At 36.6% G+C, this 20,163-nt stretch overlaps 1 protein-coding gene across 3 annotated transcripts in view; it reads right to left on the bottom strand.

Annotated features, from left to right (window-relative positions):
- LOC126765196 (uncharacterized) overlaps positions 1-20,163 on the bottom strand; it is a 461,867-nt gene that overhangs the window by 414,618 nt on the left and 27,086 nt on the right. For all 3 annotated transcript variants that reach the window (XM_050482797.1, XM_050482798.1, XM_050482799.1), the window contains 6 exons: positions 8,070-8,108; positions 7,811-8,014; positions 7,400-7,540; positions 7,162-7,341; positions 6,852-7,098; positions 6,702-6,790 (listed from right to left, as the gene is read on the bottom strand). In XM_050482797.1, the coding sequence (XP_050338754.1) occupies positions 6,702-6,790; positions 6,852-7,098; positions 7,162-7,341; positions 7,400-7,540; positions 7,811-8,014; positions 8,070-8,108 (900 nt within the window). The remainder of the gene's footprint in view (positions 1-6,701; positions 6,791-6,851; positions 7,099-7,161; positions 7,342-7,399; positions 7,541-7,810; positions 8,015-8,069; positions 8,109-20,163) is intronic.

Below are 20,163 nucleotides of genomic sequence, written 5' to 3'. Positions count from 1 at the left end.
ACGCCATTCTGTTCGGGGGTGTAAGGAGTCGTTTTCTAATGGATAATGCCATATTTCGAAAGATATTTGTTAAACTTTTCATTTATATATTCACAACCATTGCCCGTTCGGAGAACTTTTATATATTTCGACCATTGATTCTCCACCATTGCTTTGAATTTTACAAATTCATCGAAGACAGCTGCTTTTGACTTAATTGGGATAACAAAAACTTTTCTGGAATAGTCATCCACAAACGTTAACAAATAGCGCGCACCAGAAAAGGAGTTAACATTTAATGGACCCATTACATAACTATGTACTATTTCCAAAGGTTGTTCAGCACGCTGCCCTTTTTCACTATGTGACGCTCTGGTCTGCTTGCCTTTTATGCAAACCACACATTTGTCGTTACCACTGGTTGTGATTTTAACACCTTCCGAAGCATTTTGGATGGCTGTGACACTTTCGCGACAGACATGACCTAAGCGCCTATGCCATAAGTTATAGCTTGCGACGCCCATCGCTGCATTATCTCGTTGTACACAGTTCAGACGATAAAGACCATTTATTTTGCTCGCAGTTCCAATTAGTTGTTTGTCTTCGTTTAATATTTTGCACCAATTGTCTTTAAAATGGAGTTCTTTCCCATTGTCTGTCATTTGACTCACCGAAAGTAAATTCGCACATAAACTAGGAACGTACTCAGCATTTTTGATAGTCGCGTTGACATTCTTATGTTTAACAGCTAGAGAGAGTTGCACATCGCCAGTGCATTCAACATCAATTTTGTTATTGTCAGCGACAATTACTCTCTTGTTTATCGTGCGTTTTATATTTGTCATACATTCGCTGCTTTTCACCATATGTTGAGAACAGCCGGAATCGACATACCAGTCTTTGTTGTTGTGCATATTAGCATAAAGCGAAGAAGTAAAAAGAACCTGACTTTTTTGTTTTTGCTTGTCGTCTTTCACTATTTTCTTACGACAGTTTTTGCTTATGTGTCCTAGTTGCTTGCACGAATGACAGCGAACTTTTGAAAATGTTTTTGCCTTTGTATAAAGAGCATTTTCGGCACCTTGCTTTGCATCAAATTTCGCATCTTGTAAAAGTGGATTTTTCACAGCGCCCACCGTGAGCGTTTTCTTGCGAGCGTTGCGTTTTCGACAGCGAGCACCAGCGCTTGAAACTCACTGGGCAACCCAGCCAACATGAGTGATGCGGTTAGTTCGTCATCAATTTTTAGACCTGCGTTCCTCACTTTAAATGCAGTCATTATCATTGAGTTTACATACTCTTGCATAGTCTCGCAGTCTGATAGCTTTAGTTGTACCAATTGCTTCAACAGTTCCACCTTGCGCGTCAAACCTTTATCTTCATAGGCTTCCATGAGTGCTTCCCACGCGTCTTTAGCTGATGTTTCATCTGCAAAGTGACCGAAATTATTTGGCTCCACCAACATCGTGATTTCAGCTAGTGCTTTTTCATTAGCATCACGATCGGCCTCAGCTGCAGTGACAGGCAAACCATTCTGGATCATTTTCCAGTGGCCCTTTATGACCAAATATGATTTTGCCTGGCATTTCCAGACATCAAAATTTTCACGACCGCGAAGCCTTTCGACGGGTACCGAAAAAACGTTCGACATTATTGAAATTGTAAAATATATTCCAAATCAAAAGTCAATATATTTAATTAACACACAGAACCTTTTTTTACCCGCATTTATTTATTGATGGGTTAAATTAACTTTGTGTGGCAAAGGCCCATAACCTGTTAGGAGAGTAAAACGCGTGTTGACTTGGCGACAGTATAAAACAGAAGCAGGAAGTTTATTAAAAAAGTGAACTTAGCTTATATTCATAATGACATCTGTAAGTCTAATAATATACAGAGTGTTTCGTAAGTTTATAAATGCACAATTTTCTTCTCAACAGTTTGTATAGCTGCTATATGCTATAGTAATCCGATCTGAAAATTTCTTCTGATATTACATTATTTCTATAAACAATAACTCAAACCAAATTTCGTGAAGATATATCGTGAAATGAGGAAGTTTCCCATGCAATCATTTGATTTCGATCATTCAGTTTGTATGGCAGCTATATGCTATAGTTAACCGGTCTGAACAATTTCTTCGGTGATTACATTGTTGCTTCAGAAAATAACCTGTGCCAACTTTTGTGAAAATACATTGTGTGTGTGTGTGTGTGTGTGTGAAAGTTTTCCATACAAGAACTTGATTCCGATAATTCAGTTTGTATGGTAGCTACTATATGTTATAGTGGTCCGATATAGGCAGTTCCAACAAATAAGCAGCTTCTTGAAGAGGAAATGACGTTTGCAAAATTTCAAAACGATATCTTAAAAACTGAGGGACTAGTTCGTATATATACGGACAGACGGATGGACGGACAGACAGACGGACATGGCTAAATCGACTCAGCTCGACATACTGATCAATTATATATATATACTTTATAGGTCTCCGACCCTTCCTTCTGGGTGTTTTAAACTTCGTGACAAACTTAATATACCCTGTTCAGTAGGGCGCTTCAAAAAAATATTTTTTTCCACTCTTACCCCCTCAAATGTTAGTGATTGACAAACAAAAAATCTTCCCTCAAGCCGGGCGCTTAACTCTAAGGGGTCGCTATTTGTCTTTTAGGTTCCCATACATTTAACATAGGAATTTTCGTTTTTTCATTAAAACTAAAATTTCACCAACTAATTTTCGTTTCTCAAAAATAACCATCACATATTCAGAAAGTTTACTTTTCAAACTTTAAAAATTTCTGCGACAAAGTTTGATTATCAAAATTAGACGATTAAACATAGTGATTTGAAAATTTTTTTTCCTATATGGACATACGGTGTGCAACTTTGGGGCACTGCTTGTAATTCAAATATTGAAATTTTACAAAGATAACAATCGAAAACTCTAAGATTAATTACAAACGCGCCTTGGTTCATAACAAATAAAGCCATTCATTCAGATCTGAATATACCTTTTGTTAAAGATGAAATTAAAAGATTTAGTTCAGCATATTTGCACAGGATAAGTTATCATGACAGTCCTTTGGAGTCATGTTATTAGATGATAGTAAAGAAACTATTAGACTTAAAAGACAACATGTTCTAGATCTCCCATTTAGGAATTAAGCTAATGTTTAATTATAAAATTTATTATTAAATTTTTATATAAACATTTGTATTTAGAACATATTGTTATATTGTATATTATTTTTGATCTCATGGGAGACCATAAATATAAGTCAAATTATGGTTTTGTTATCAAATTTGCTTATTATTTACTAAACTAGATTGAAATTAAAATGTAATTAACAAAAAAAAATAAATAAAATAAGTTTCTACGAATAATAATTTGTAGCAGGAATTTTTAAAGTTTGACAAGCCGACTTTATGAATATGTGATAGCTATTTTTGAGAAACGAATATTAGTTGGTTAAATTTTAGTTTGAATGAAAAAACGAAAATTCCTATGTTAAATTTATGGGAACCTAAAAAACAAATAGCGACCCCTTAGAGTTAAGCTATAGCGCCCGGCTTGAGGGAAGATTTTTTGTTTGTCAATCACTAACATTTGAGGGGGTAAGAGTGGAAAAAAATATTTAAAAAAGTTTTTTGAAGCACCCTTCTGTTCAGGGTATAACAACAATTAATTCGCTTAACTAACGAACGCGATTAAAACTAAACCGCAAAAAAATATATATAGTATGCAATGTATGTATTATAATACAATATATGTAGTATAAAATAAAGTCGATTTTTCTATCCCTATGTCCCCTTGTGTGCTTAAGTCTTTAAAACTACGCAACGGATTTTGATGCGGTGTTTTTTAATAGAAAGAGAGATTGAAGAGGAAGGTTTATATGTAAAATAACATACATTAAATAGTGGAAAAATACCGTTATTTTTGAGGTTAAGGTCGTAAATAATTAAATTTTTTCCGCTTACATTGAAAACCCAGGCTGAACCCTACGAGATTTATAAAAATAATGTACTAGGTGTTGTACCCATTTAAAAGGTTTACAGAAAACTCGCGATGGTATATGTCTATCTCTTATGGATATCCCACAATAACATTTTTTTGTCATTAACTTTACGACAAATAATGGCTAATTTTCCCATTTTAACCAATATAAAAGCGCGTCGGAGGCTGCGGAGAAATATTTTAGCGGAAACGATGAAGTATATGCGTACTATTTCAAACAGATCCTTCCTCAAAAATAATACGATTGCTAAATATTTGATATAGTAGAATAGAACTGCAATCAAAAACACAGTGCAATGGATTATAACTGGCTCAATAATCAGTCGATGAATCTTATACCCCAAAAATTGATGTCATAACATTGCCAGCCGACTTTTTCGTCTTTCCGCTCTTGAAGTTCGGTTCATCATGTGAAGTCCACTATAATGTCTGTCGATTGGACTCCAGTGTGAAATAATGGAGCTGTATTTCTATTCTCACACACCGACGCAAAAATTCGGTTTTATTACGATTAAAGAACACTCAAACACTCCTCAGACTAAGCAATTCGTTGTTTTTGTTAGATTATGAACTTGGGAGGCACCCACTTTGCACAGAGCTTTCGATTCTTTAGGGCGTCCACTGCCTTCATTCTCCTCAAAATAGTCTTCTTCTGCTTCAATAGAGCTTTTTGCACGGTCCAAAAGCATGTCTAATTGTCATTTATGTCCTCACGACCACTTTGAAAACGTGAAACCACTCGTGCACTCTGCTACGGGATAGGCAATCATCGCCATAAACTTATGTATGTATATCATCAAATGAAACGTTTCGGAAAACGTTTTACTAATTTTAAAACAAAACTTAATGTTGGCTCTTTGTTCGAAGCTCATTTTCGCACCGATAACACAAACATACTGACACTTAAAAAAAGGATCCTCTAGTATACATACATATATATTGATATATCCATCTCTAAAAACAAATAACATAATTCAAATTTTGAGCCAAATCATGTTTCAATATACATTCTATTTCAAATAAAAATGGACGTAGAGGACAGCCAAAGTACTCCCAAGACTTGGTGATCCACAATTGCTACGCCTAGAGCATCAGTCCCCCCACCAAGGACAAGTTTCAGGTCAGCCATGCAAATAATCTGCTGCAGCATTTAATGATGCAAGCGATGAGCAATTTGAAGAGCATCATCGATCACCAGAGGCCACGGCCACTGCATGAATCGCTTGACAGATACTCCACTGAGTGATCAATCAAATATTGTCTACGACCTCATCATACCTTGTTTCACCGATTATCTCGAAGTTAATTAAAGAGTAGAAGAGGACTGGGGATTGGGCGCGGGAGTATAACCCAATGATATCGAAACCTCTATTTCTATCCGCCTACAAACTCAAGCAGCAGCCGAAGTACTAGGTATAAAGAAAGTTTGTGAAGTTCTATATACATATAACTACGGGAGGATACAGAAAGAAACCATTTACATGGACAGCCAGGCGGCTTTGCGTGTCTTGTCGATAACTGAGATTAATTCCAACATAGCCCACAACTGCAGGATGTCTTAAGCTCACCTGCCTGCGGTTGCCCGCTAAGAACGATCAAAAGGAAGCTTGATAAGCAGCTTGAACAAATCACATAGAGAAAATGAACCAGAACGACAAGCTGTAAAATAAAAAAAAAACAAATATTGTCCAAATATGACAAGAATAGAACCAAGGACCTAATATTTAGGTCCAGAAATAGCATATACTGACTTACAGTCACAGAATACGAAAACGGTTTTCTACTTCCTCTGCGAATACCCAACTTTATCACAAATCCAAAATGCTTGGAATCAGGCAAACCTTCAATGGTTGTCCCCAAAAAGCATAAGGAATATAAGTAGTTTCAGAAGAGAAGACAATATTGGGGGACAAATTTATCTTTAATTCTATAGGATTTCGAAAATATGTGGTTTTGAGTAGAAACGGGAACTTACTAAAAATTTTAGAATGCCCCTTATTATAGACGACTAATTGAAAGGATTCCCTAAGTTTATAAGCTAACTTTACTATCAGTTTCTTAGAAAACAAGTCTGTGGCTAGTTGGTGCATAATAACGGTGCCTGACTTGGCGTTGTTCTAAGAACCCCACTGATTCACATACGAGTATTAGCTACTTTTTGTTTACCTTTCATTCGCCTTACTGCGTATTTCTTTTCCATTACTGATTACCATACCAATAAACCGTATGTCATTATCGGGGTTACATATAACTGCTGTGTAGAGAAAATGAGTTACCCGAAGGGTTAGTCCCCATTTGGGCCCCACCATCTTTTTATAGGTGTAAAGTGCCGTAGCTGCTTTCATTACCCTAGCGTCCAAATTTGGATTCCATGAAAGTTTCTGGTCTAAAATAATTCCAAAGTAGCTTGCTTTCTCTCCTATTGTTAGCTTTGTGCCGTAGTCTAGTCTAGTATTCTCTGTTTCCTAGTGAACGCTACTAGCTTTGTCTTACTATCACTTATGGTAATTTTAGTCCGTACGATACGGCCCACCGATTTACATATGCCGTTTAATTTTGTTTGCATAAGCTTAGTGAGGATACTTATTATTACACATAAACTTTTCGCAGATCTCGTTTGCCAACAAATCATCATGGTATGTGTAATAGCATACTTGTAGAGTTGGTATTGAACATTGGCTACTAATTAATTTCAACAACTTACCATTCCACAAATCATATCAGCTAGAGTCTTTAGTGTATCACTATTCCTCTTTGCAAAAGTCTGCTCTGTTTTTAAGCATGTCGATAGTTCTGCTTGCAATTTTACTGAATTATTATTGAATTATAAATTTATCTTATATATAATGTTTACCATTATTTTCAATTGTAAGCGCTTGAACGCGATGATTCAATGCCATGTTCATTTCATTTAGACGTTGTAAACGATTTCGAAGAGCATCAAATATCTTAGCATCCTGATTACTGTCGCATTTAGAGCTAAAGCCTGAATCAGAATCATTGCAGCAGCTTTTAAACGACATTGCGGTAGAAGCTTCTAAGTTAATGAGCTGCTTACGAATGGAGTCTAACTTTCTATAGGCTTCTGCTTTTTCACTTTCCTAATCATATATCACATTTTTAGTAATTTTAAAACAATAATTTTATTGTATCACTCTATTTACTGATTTGTTTAAAATATCCGACAGTCGCTTTCGATGATATTCTAGATTTTGGCTTTTAAACTCCTTAGTAACTTGAAAAAGTTCGTTTAATTCAATTTCGAGAGCTTTTAGCCTTTGTTGTTCCACTTGACCGGCATTACTCAATGAATCATAAGATAAATTTTCAGCAATAAATGAAACCTATAACAGATGCTTTATATACAAAAGCATATTTTTATATATAAACAGCGAGACGTACCTGGTTGCATGACTTTAACCCAGCAGACACTTGTGTCGAAGCACTTCGTGACGACAGTTCCTCCAAGTTGATCGGTGGCATACTATAATTGGACGAAGCTCCGGCACATGTACCACAAATACTTAAGCCGTTATCAATTAGCTTTTGGAATGGTAATAAAAAAAGAAAGTGAAAAATTTATAGCCGAAACTAAATCCGTTTTGAACAAACACACAAAGAACGTCAAAAGGAGATTAATGAAAAGAAAACTTTGATGTTTAGAAACAAATTTTGTTAAAGAAAATTAATTAAGAAAAAAGTGAGAACAGAATTTTTAAGACAAATTTTTGTTTGTTTTAATACACAAGTATGTCAAAAAGACAAAAATTTCAAAATCTGAAGTATGAATTCAAGCACATGTGATTTAGAGACCTTGGTATTGACACATTTCAAATCATTTCGCAACTCTTTTATAACATTGTCCTTTAGCTGAATCTTTTGTTGCGCCTTCTGTATCTCATCCTCTAAGCAAGAAATTTGTCGCCTTAAGTCACAGATTTCATCATGTTTTTCGGCTACCTCCTCCGCTAAAGCACGCAAATTCGAATTGGAGTTATATTGATTTGCAAGGCAACTCTGTGAACGAATATTTATCAAAACTGTTATTTAAAAACTTACACTGCACACCTACCTTTTTGCATAGATCTAATGAGTTATCTGTTACATTTTCCTAGAAGAAAATAAAAAAGAAAGAAAACAAATATAAGTATAAATTTTAATTTCTTATTCGTAAGGACAGGTGAGAACTCACTGAGCTTGCCGACATTAGATTAACAAAAATAAGTACGAACGTTTACATATGTACATATGTATATTCATACATATGTACATATATACCTATAGCATATACACATTTTAAAAAATATAAGCGTTTTACCTCAAACGTGTTGCAACTTTCTTTATTAGACTGTAAAAAGTGAATTTTAGAAAATAATAGCTTCTATATAAAAGTTAAAAAAAAAATTGTATTCAAAGAGAGTCATTCTTGTATAGTATACAAGTAGTACATAAGAAATGGATGGATAACACATTTAGTGGTGCCTCTGAACGATATGTTTTGGGGGAAACCAGGGCTTATAAAGTATATTATGTATGAAAACTTACAGATAAAATTAACAACTTAAGGCAGTTCGAACAGATCGAAGGGGTATAAAACCTTTTTAATACGCTTTTATTAGCTTCACTTGTGTGTATGTACATATGTATGTATGTTTGTTTGTAACTTTTTAAAGTGGTACTGAAACCTAGACTATTTGAGCGACAATGTAGGAAGGCGATAGTAAGTTTAAGCAGCTCACCAAAAAGTTGCGCTTAAAAGTATGCAACATCTATATGAAACTAGTTTTGTGGACATTTGAATAGCATACTGAGTTGGGCGTCGACCGTTCATAAGATTCAAGGTTGTACCAGAGAACGTATATTTATAAATATTTATATATTTAGATCATGCAGTAATTTATCTGGGCTCTCAACTGTTTGCTGCTGGACAAACTTATGTAGCACTTAGTCGTTGTAGATCTTTGGACGGTATTCGAATTGAAGAACTAGACTGTTCAAAGTTGACAGGTAAAACCCCATGTAACAGTGAAGCTTTAGAAAAAATGATTCGATTAAGAAGTAATAATTCGTAAAGTCGTCAATAGAACTTGGTCGCAAATAATATAACAATTAGTCAATGAAAGGTTACGAGTAGATATAAATGATGCCTAATTATCGATTTACTTAACCCATACTACATGTCATAGTTCATATATTAACCAAATTGGGGTTTCTCACATCAAACTAAAAAATTAAAAATAAACATAGTTTAAAAAAACTAAAAAACATGCTTTTAAAGCATATCAAACTAAAAAGTGAAAAATAATTATTTGTATAAACCAACAATAATAATGAAGAAAAAATTCCTGCATTATTGTGAGAAAAGCGTGGGGTGCTTGGTGACATATTTTTCATATATCGGGCATTCTACGCTTTTCTCACAATAATGCAGGATTTTTTTCATCATTATTATTGTTGGTTAATACAAAGAATTATTTTTCACTTTTTAGTTTGATATGTTTTAAAAGCGTGTTTTTTTAGTTTTTTTAAACTATATTTTTTACAGAACAGCTCGTTTAAAACACTAATAAAAAACGACAGAAAAATAACAAATGCTACCTGCTACTCAACAAACTGCTTGATACTGCAGATGGTAACATCATAAACTCAATGTAGGTTCAAATGCTACCTACATTGAGGAAAAAAGACGTTGTCAAAATCGGAAAAAAAATTTATAATGATACAATGAGAAACAACATTTCTAATGAATAGTAACACTGTGATACGATGAGTGTTAATATTATTTGTGAATCTACATAGTATATTTTAGATATGTTACTAGGAGATCGTTTCTTTAATTGGTTACTTGTACATTCACGACAAACGATCTTACAATATTTTTTTCTCGATTAGTATAACCTTTTTATGCTATTAGCTTATTTTGTATTACAATAAATATGTAACTTCCGGTCTTTGTACATTTTACTTCCTTCTAAGTATGAATAAAAAGACCTATACTTAAATACATTTGTATGTTTAAACAATTCGAACAATATTTTATTTGGAAATATGAATGTACATATCGTCACCTGAAATGCAAAATAACGTATCATCGAAAAATTCGAAATTGAGTGTCTTATTGATTACGATTCACTACTTCAAATTACATATGTATGTCCAACATTTTCAGGTTCTGCGATCAGATATAATACCAATTTTAACCAATATTAAATTTTTATTCACTCTTGTTCCATTTTATTTCGTGTTTCATTCATGCCACTGTAAATTTCCGAAATGTTGTTACGTTATTTTGCATTTCAGGTGATGATATATATTTATTTAATATATGTTCGAATAAAAAAATTATTTCCTTTAAATAATTCAGTTATTTTATTATATATAAATATTTAATAACACTATAAATTAACTTGCGTATGGTATCTGTGCGTGTTAACATTCTTAAAGCATTCAATGTTTCTAAAATAAATTAAATTATTATTATATATAAATTATATTAATTTGGCAACCCTTTGTTATTATGTGAACAAAAATAATTTAACAAAAGTTAAATATTGAATAAAATTAATAAAAATTGCTCTTTAGTAGTTAATTATTGTTTAGTGCAGTGCAGTGCTCAAAATAAACCCAAAATTTTTCTGTATCGTATGATATATGACTCAAAAATGCCTCCTAAAACAATCATTCAGCCGCAGCTTACTTGTGCTGTTTGTAAAATGGTCGCTAATTCACCAAGTGTCATGTGCGCAAATTGCCGTACATGGACTCATTCCAAATGTGCGAAACTTAATAAAGCGGAATTCACCGAGCTAGCAACTAAAATAAAACATCAAGGTTATCAATGGAAATTTGAAACATGCCGTTTGAAGGTTAGTATCGTCACTCAGGATGATCTTGACTCTGAAAGTGATGACGATGGTAACGTCACCATGCTTAAACTTAAACGTCTGCTTGATGACCAGTATTCAAAGCTCACAATTCCTTTTGAGAGTAAATTCAACAGTTTCAAGACATCCATCGAAAAGAATGTTAATGACATCAGAAGGGAGATCACAAGTTTATCCAAGCAGCACAAAGGCTTGGCCAACACATGTTCTAGTCTTGATAACAGACTAAACTCAGTAGAAAACAAGCTCGAAACTTTCACTGGTGCATTAGCTCCAACTGAAGAAATTATAGCAGAGTTTTCCGAACGCAAAAAACGGGAGTCGAACGTCGTTATGTTGAATGTTCAAGAGTCAAGGAGAGCAGATGGCAAAGACCGTCTTGATGAAGACAGACCTACCGTCGAGTCCAGCTTGCCTGCTTGCCTTGCTTGCTTGAAACTCCGACGACTGGGTCGCCCAACTGTTGGCCGTAATCGCCCGCTGCTAGTTGAAACAACTTCCCCATCTGTTGCTCGTGCTATATTAAAGTCTAAACCACCGGAACCTGTTGGCGGATCATCCAAAGTCATATTTAAATCAGATCTCACTCCCGCTCAGTTGACTCACCTCAAGAACCTTCGCACACAGCTGGATTCTCTGGTGAAGAATGGCGATTCCTCTAAGACAATAAAATACGTTAATGGCGTCCCGAAATTAGTCAATAAGAATTTTCGCTCGTTCAACGATAAGGGAAATTCAAACAATCTTGCACATCCACTATCAGAATGTGAAGGGACTACGTACCAAGCTCGGCAGTTTTCTCACAGCAGCAGCGATTAGCAGTATTGATGCCTTCTGTATCACTGAGTCATGGCTTCACCCAGCTATCCATGATGGGGAAGTTATAGATGATTTATTCAATATTTACAGGAAGGATAGAAACAATATCACAAGTGATAGTGCACGAGGGGGGGTGGTGTTTCATCGCAATAAAGAAGTTTGTGCACGCTGACTGTATTCCAGTCATTGATGATAGTATTGAACACATCTACGTAAAAATCAAGTGCAGTAGTTCAGATATCATTATTGGATGTGTCTACATTCCTCCGAGAGCATCACTAGTCGCTTACCAAGCGTTTCTCGATACACTCCAGTACTTGAAAGTAAAGCACAAAGATACCAACTTCCTCATCACGGGGGAATTCAACCTTCCAAGTAGCTCGCCTCATATAGACTGTGAAAATTTACTCTATGAAGGCTTCTCTCTGTTAGAATGCCGCCAATTTAACAACATTCAAGCCGATAATCATAATTTACTTGATCTTTGTTTCAGTAATCACATATACATGTTGATCACACGCAGACAATTACCACAATGGATCGATACCATCCAGCCCTTGGTATCACGATCGAACTCCAGCTCAGCCTCAAACCAGTAACTTTACCTTTCCATGATTTCAAAAGTGCTGACTATGAGAGCCTTAATGAATTTTATCTAAACGTCGATTGGTCGAGCCTGTATTCATCCTCTACTCTAGACAGCAAAGTTGTAGTCTTCTATGACATTATTCAAAGAGGTATATCTACCTATGTGCCTGTCCGTTCACAAAATAACAACAACTTTCCGTACTGGTTTTCAAGCGAATTACAACACAAAATAATACTTAAGAAGGAAGCCCATACTATCTACAAGAAGTGCAATTGCAAAAAGAATTATAGAAAGTTTAGAGAACTCAGGAGAGAATGTAAAATTCTCAATAAACAATGCTATAAGAATTACATAGATAAAATTGAACAACAAGTACAGGATGACGCTAATGTGTTCTGGAAATTTGTCAAACATAAAAAACGAGGTAATAGTGACATCCCGTCCACCATGTCCTGGGATAATCTGACGGCAGACTCAGGTATAGATATTAGCAATATGTTCGCAAATTTTTTCAATAGTGTGTAAGTTAACATAAGCTGCCCTTTGTCAACAATAAAGTCCGCGCGTGGCCTGAGTCAGCGAATCCACATTCTCACGCTGGCAGCTAGCAGTTAACATAAGCAGCACTTTGTCAACAACAAATTCCGCGCGTGGCCTGAGCCAACGAATTCACATTCCCACGCTGACGGGTAAGGCACAGCGGTAGCGGCAAACCGCCAACGCAAGCGTCGGTGTCGTATCCGCTGCAATAACTCTACAACTACTACTAACAACGAATTGCGGGACACAACAACTAAGACAAGGTGCAGGGACTTATTTAAGACATTAGCTTTAGAAAGTAAAAGTCAGTTTGTAACAGAGAACTCATCAGACAGCATGATCTGATTAATAAAGTGATAATAATAAAGAAACAAGACGGTTATTCGTAATTGGCGCCCAACTACATACATATATGGGAATAAAAAAATTAAAGTTCGATAAAAAATAGTAAAAACTATTAGGAAATAAAAAGCTCGATAAAAAATAGTAAAAAAACTATTCGGGAATAATTGTACGGACCCATCAAGGGGGAGACGTCACAAAAAAAGGAATCACGGACCAAAGGGGATCAAAAATTTCTACAAAAAATTAAACAATAGAATTAAGATTCAAAAATATGTAAGTAGAGTGCAAAAAATATAGTATGTTGAATTGCTCTAATAAAAAAAGTAGCTAAAAAAGAAATCTTGTGTTAAATTTAACTGTATTTTAACTGTGTTTAACTGTAAATCTTTGCACGAGAAATAAATTTTGCGCAGGCCAGCTTATTGGTATCGGTTTTACTTCAAGCTCATGAGTGATCAGGACCTGGACAAAATATTTGAGAGCCTTAACGGAATAGAAGTTAGTAAAAGACAGTGCAACAATAGGGATAATATAGAAAATTGGTGGACAGAATATAGAGTGGCAGACAAAAGACAAGAAATGGCGCTGGAACCAGACCAATTAATGGCATTAGTGGAAAGTGCAGTTTGTAGTGCACTTGCCACTCAAAGAGAAAATTTCGAACAAAAGCTTGCAAGTGTTAATCAACGACTAAATGACGTTAAAATCGACACAAACAGTACCTTTTTTATGCTCCCGTCTCTGGGTTGGGGTCAAAATTCTGCTTTTTTGGAAATTCTGCATTCATAATTCCGCAAGTCGGAACACCGGGAATCAAAGTTATGGAAGTCAATATTCTGGAATTCAAAATTCTGGATAACGAAATTCTAAATTGCAAAATTCTGAATTGCAAAATTCTGAATGGCAAAATTCTGTAATTAGTGCGCACTTTTTTGTTATCAACACGTATTTTTAATCATTAATTACAGAATTTTGCCATTCTGTAATCATATGTTTTATTGCCTAGTAAGTAGTTTTTTACAATTGCATGATTGTATTTGTTATTGTTATTCCTTTGTTTGTTGTTGTTCATTTACTTTTTTGTACTACCATGATTGTATTTGTTATTGTTATTGCTTTGTTTGTTGTTCTTCATTTACTTTTTTGTACTACCATAATGATTTAGTTTACTATGTACCTACATATACATAAGTATATGTACTGACTAAGCAATGTGTTACTGCAATTTCCTTAATAAAAACGTGCTAAATATTTTTGTGAAATGATGGAAAATATAACTGTGGTGAAGTCTAATAAAGGAAAAGACATGTTAAACGTCGACGGCTACTTCTTCTATGTATTTGGAACGAAAAAATAAGAAAACATTTAACTGGACTTGTTCTGAACGAATTCGATGGCTGTGAACATGTTATACGAAAAAAAAGAAATGAATCTATTTGGTCTTTATTTGTTAATAATGTTGTTTTTTGTCTTTCCGATAAACATGTTTGAATTTTGGAATAATTTTGGAGGCTATGTTTTGTTTATGTTATATTATTATGTATGTATAAGCAAATTTATATAAGATACACGATTTGGCTCAAATTTTGGGGAAAAAATTTCCAGAATTAATTCTGGAAAACGTAAATTCCGGTATTATGAAAAACCAGAATTTTGAAATGCAGCCAAAAAAAGCAAAGGAATTGCGGAATTCCGATTTCCAGAATTTTGTCGACCCAGAATCTTGATTCCGGAATTTTGACTTCAGAATTTTGAATTTAGAATTTTGACCGTTTCCCCCCGTCTCTTTCAACGTTCGACGGAATAGTAGGTTTGCTAACGCAAACAAATGCAACAATAGATCTAAAATCAAAAAAAAAATACTAACTAATAATGGCTCAGAAGAAATAAAGTTCTTAAAGTGTGCAAATGTGAATTTCACACAAGTAGAGGACATAGAAGTCGCCGAGGTTGTAAGGGGCAAATTTCAGAAAATGGTGAAAAATTTATTACGCGTTTTTTCTGATCCTAATGAGGCCCTACCATTTAACACAAATATTTTCGCCACTATTCGCACCGAAAGTGACGACCCGGTGTATTCTAAGCTATACCCTTATCCAATGGGTGTAGCGGAATTCGTGAATACTGAAATTCGCGATTTACTAAAAAATGGTATTATCCGACCGTCTAGGTCACCATACAACAACCCAATATGGGTTGTAGATAAAAAAGGAATGGACGAACAAGGCAATGTAAAGAAACGTCTTGTAATAGCCTTCAGAAAATTTAACGAAAAAACCATCGATGACAAATATCCCATCCCCAATGTAACCGTAATACTATCAAATCTATTAAAGGCCAAGTATTTCACAACACTCGACCTAAAATCGGGCTTCCACCAAATAACTCTCGCAGAATCCGATAGGGAAAAGACCGCTTTCTCGGTAGGCACCGGCAAATACGAATTCTGCAGGCTTCCTTTTGGTTTGAAGAATGCGCCAAGCATTTTTCAAAGAGCTATCGACGACGTATTGAGAGAACAAATAGGAAAGTCCTGTTACGTTTACGTCGATGACGGTATTATCTTTTCAGAAACCGAAGAAAAACATGTCGAACATATCGAGTGGGTGTTAAAGAGGTTACATGAAGCTAATATGAGAATTTCGCGCGAGAAATCACAATTTTTTAAGGAAAGCGTTGAATACTTAGGCTTTGTTGTGTCTAGGGGAGGCATTAAAACGAGCCGCAGCAAAGTAGATGCTATACATAACTACGTGAAACCCGCCACTCTTTTCAATATCAGCTCCTTTCTAAGTTTAGCAAGCTACTATCGTTGCTTTATTAAGGACTTTGCGGCAGTAGCAAAGCCTTTAACAGATATTTTGAAAGGAGAAAACGGCAAGGTTAGCGCCACACAATCGAAAAAGATTAAAGTGGAATTAGACGAAAAACAATCACTTGCTTTTAACAAATTGAAGGAAGTCCTTACATCGGAGGATGTTATGTTACTCTATCCAGACTTCAGGAAGCCATTTGATCTAACGACAGACGCTTCATCTTTGGGTATAGGGGCAGTACTGTCACAAGACAATAGGCCAATCACCTTTATTTCAAGGACTTTGAAAGATCGTGAGCAAAACTTCGCAACTAACGAACGCGAGTTACTTGCCATAGTCTGGGCCCAAAAAAGCCTTAGAATCTCTATGGCGTAAAAAATTTTAATATTTTTACAGACCATCCGCCACTTACGTTTGCGGTTTCAGACCGAAACCCAAATGCCAAAATTAAACGCTGGAAAGCGTTTATCGACGAGCACAACGCTAAAATTTTTTAAAAACCGGTCAAGGAAAATCATGTTGCTGACGCGCTATCACGACAGAACATCCACGCTATTGAGGAGATAAAAATAGCTGTAAACCCAAATGTGGTAAATGTCATACATTGCGATCTACCAACATTGGCCAGCATACAACATGAATTGGTAAGGAGTTTTCCGTCAACAAAGTTTTGGCACTGCAAAAACATGGTGTCTGATATTGTCAACAAAAACGAGCAGAGGGAGATTGTTGTTGCTGAGCACAATCGAGCTCACAGAGCAGCCCAGGAGAATATTAAACAAATCCTCTGCGATTACTATTTCCCAAAAATGACAAATTTGGCGAATGAAGTTGTCGCAAATTGTAGGATCTGTAGTAAGGCCAAATACGACAGACACCCACGTAAGCAGGAACATGGTGTAACTCCAATCCCCTCCTATACCGGGGAAATGTTGCACATTGATATCTTTTCGACAGATAACAGGTACTTTCTTACCTGTCTGGACAAATTCTCAAAATTTGCGGTGGTGCAGCCTATACCTTCTCGAACAATTGTGGATGTAAAGGTCCCAATCATTCAGTTAATTAATATATTTCCAAACACAAAAACAATTTATTGTGATGATGAAGCTTCTCCAAATTCTGAAACGATAACCACATTGTTGAAGAATAGTTTTGGTGTAGACATCGTAAACGCACCACCCCTTCATAGCACGTCGAACGGGCAGGTTGAACGCCTCCATAGTACACTTTTGGAGATAGCCAGATGTTTGAAACTGGACAGGAAAATTAACGAGACAACGTCCGGTGTGTTTTACGTGGGCACCTGCTGGCGACAGCCTTACTCCACGGCACTCAAACGCACAGCGGATCAAATCAATGCGTTCATCAGCGCCCTGAGAATGCAAAGCATTTTCAGTACCAATTGGCAGTGTGGAATGAATAACCAATAACCACCTTGGTAGAGTTCGAGGCCCATCTAAACCCTCTGCCGTGCTTTGGGTCCGGCACCCGGTTGCAATGCAACTCCACATTCAACTGACAAAGTCAGTTCTTCCCGCGATTTGGGTTTTAACCACAACCACCACGATATTCCCTGAGGAGCCAGTCCGCACGAGCAGGTTGGAGCGAACTGCAAGGGCTCCTGCTCCCCGTGGTACCAGAATTAAGTCTCCGGTCAGACCTCGTAGCCGAAACTACTACCAGTTGAGCTCTGGACTGGACCAGGGGTTGGACCCCATACACACATCACTTACACACACCAATCATACAGAAACTAACCCTAACTTCCAGCTAACCGCCTTCGCCGCTTAAACAGTGCACGCGCAAATGACCCTAACTGTTCGGTATTCCGACTAGTGGAGATCACACCACTAACATCTAATTGTCCATCAGTCCAGCTAATCCCAATACCACTTATTATAAATGGCCTCCAGGTATTCCAGAATGAACTTCCATACTTCCGTTTAGACCTAACCAGGCCAAAGGCGTACCCCAACTCCCCATCATCTAATGGAGGGACAGGCACCTCTTGTGCTTGAGGTACCTGCACCTCCGACCTAGGAAAGAACGCATCTAACCGAACCCCCGCACACTCTCTCCATGACGACAACAGAATTAACGAGACGAAAGACCTCATATGAATGGCAACAACTGAATACAATCGAACGATTCACTCGGTGACCAATATGAAACCAATTGAAATACTTCGCGCCAACCCACCCGAACTGAGGAATGAGATATCCATGAAAATAATGAAGGCTCAACAAGCACAAATGGATAGGAATAACCCCTCCAGACGGAATAGAGTATTCGACGTGGGGGAAAGAGTATTGGTAAAGACTAACAGACGACTCGGAAATAAATTATCCCCTTTATATGTTGAGGAGAAAGTTGAAGCAGACTTGGGAACCACGGTTCTCATAACAGGGAGGGTGGCCCACACGGACAACCTAAGGTAAGGGAAAATTCTTAGCATATTTTAGAATTTTTTAAATAGCATAGGGTTAATTATTTAAGCTTCTTTTACACTATCTTTCAGGATACTGATTGCGATACTCCTTATTCTAACGACGACGGCAAAATTGACCGACTATTCGACTTCCTACTACATACCGATTCAGGATGGTGACGAGACGATTTGGGAGGAATTTGGCTATCTAAGGCATACAACTAATCTTACAGTATACAAGGGAATAGTTGAGGAAACCAAAGGCTTAGCAACGCAATTCCCTCTATCCCATATGAGAATGTTACTCGACGCAGACATTGCACATATAAAGGTGCTTCTGACAACACTGGACATCCATGACAGGCAGGCTAGGAGCATTAACGTTTTGGGTACTGTCCTAAAGGTTATCGCAGGTACGCCTGACTTTGACGATTTCGAAAACTTAAAGTTCCGACAACAGGAGCTCGTAGACTCAGAGCGACATCAGGTAGAAATAAACACAAGGATACAAGAAAAGATAAATGAACTGACGGAAACGGTTAACCACATCATTAAAAACTCAAAAGCTGGACAGATCGACACTGGTCACTTGTATGAAATGTTGCTTGCAAGAAATAGGATCAATATAAATGAAATTGAAACTTTAATTTCAACTACTACCCTTGCAAAGATAGGGATAATAAATCCCATGTTGTAAAACTCAAATGAACATTATTGAAATGCACTCTCCAAACACAACTATCACTGATTTAATGGAGGTATCATATATTAAGGTTCTATTAGACGGTAATCTTCTACATTTTATTATCAAATATCCCAAGCCAGTACTAGTCTGTAAGAAAATTATTATCTTTCCTGTCCAACACAACGGAACAATCCTGCACCTTGGGAATGACAACAATGTTGCCGATTGTCATAATCAAATTTTGGCGATTGGAAATTGCAGCGCAACGCTCACATCAACGTTTTGCAAAAAATTACAACATCCAACGTGCGCGCAGCAGCTTCATTCTGGTAATGTTGCCCACTGCAGCACTCGCCCTAGCCACCTTGAACCAATTATGGTGGTCGATGATGGCATAATCATCATTAACGATAATACCGCTTTAGTCAAAACTACCGCAGACACCGAGAAGACCATAAAGGGAACTTATTTACTTTCCTTCGAAAATGAGATTCAAATTAATGGATCCTACTTCAAAAACGTAAACGGCATGTTTAAAAAATTACCAGGATCAGCAACGACGGCGTTCTTCATCAAGAGATTTTGAGTCTTCCATACCTTCACAAGATAAGTATGGAAAACCTGCGTTTTATCGGGAAAATCGAAGTGAGGACTATGATAGGACCAACGATATCAGGTCTCACTAGCATTGTCATACTAATTTCCTGTTACGGTCTAATTCAGCTATACCGAGAGCGAAAAAGAAGACGTAAATCCCAGAATCTTCAGAACGTCATAAACAATCTTAAGAAGTCCGTGGACGGCCTTCATTTAGAAGGCGAGGAGTTAACATAAGCTGCCCTTTGTCAACGCGTGGCGAATCCACATTCTCAAGCTGGCAGCTAGCAGTCAATATAAGCAGCACTTTGTCAACAATAAAGTCCGCGCGTGGCCTGAGTCAACGAATTCACATTCCCAGGCTGACGGGTAAGGCACAGCGGTAGCGGCAAACCGCCAACGCAAGCGTCGGTGTCGTATCCGCTGCAATAACTCTACAACTACTACTAACAACGAATTG

The sequence above is a fragment of the Bactrocera neohumeralis genome, unplaced genomic scaffold, assembly GCF_024586455.1.
Source record: "Bactrocera neohumeralis isolate Rockhampton unplaced genomic scaffold, APGP_CSIRO_Bneo_wtdbg2-racon-allhic-juicebox.fasta_v2 cluster10, whole genome shotgun sequence".
NCBI classification, from domain to species: Eukaryota; Metazoa; Arthropoda; class Insecta; order Diptera; family Tephritidae; genus Bactrocera; species Bactrocera neohumeralis.
Note: the sequence above shows the minus strand (reverse complement) of the source record. Positions and strands in the feature narration are given on the sequence as shown.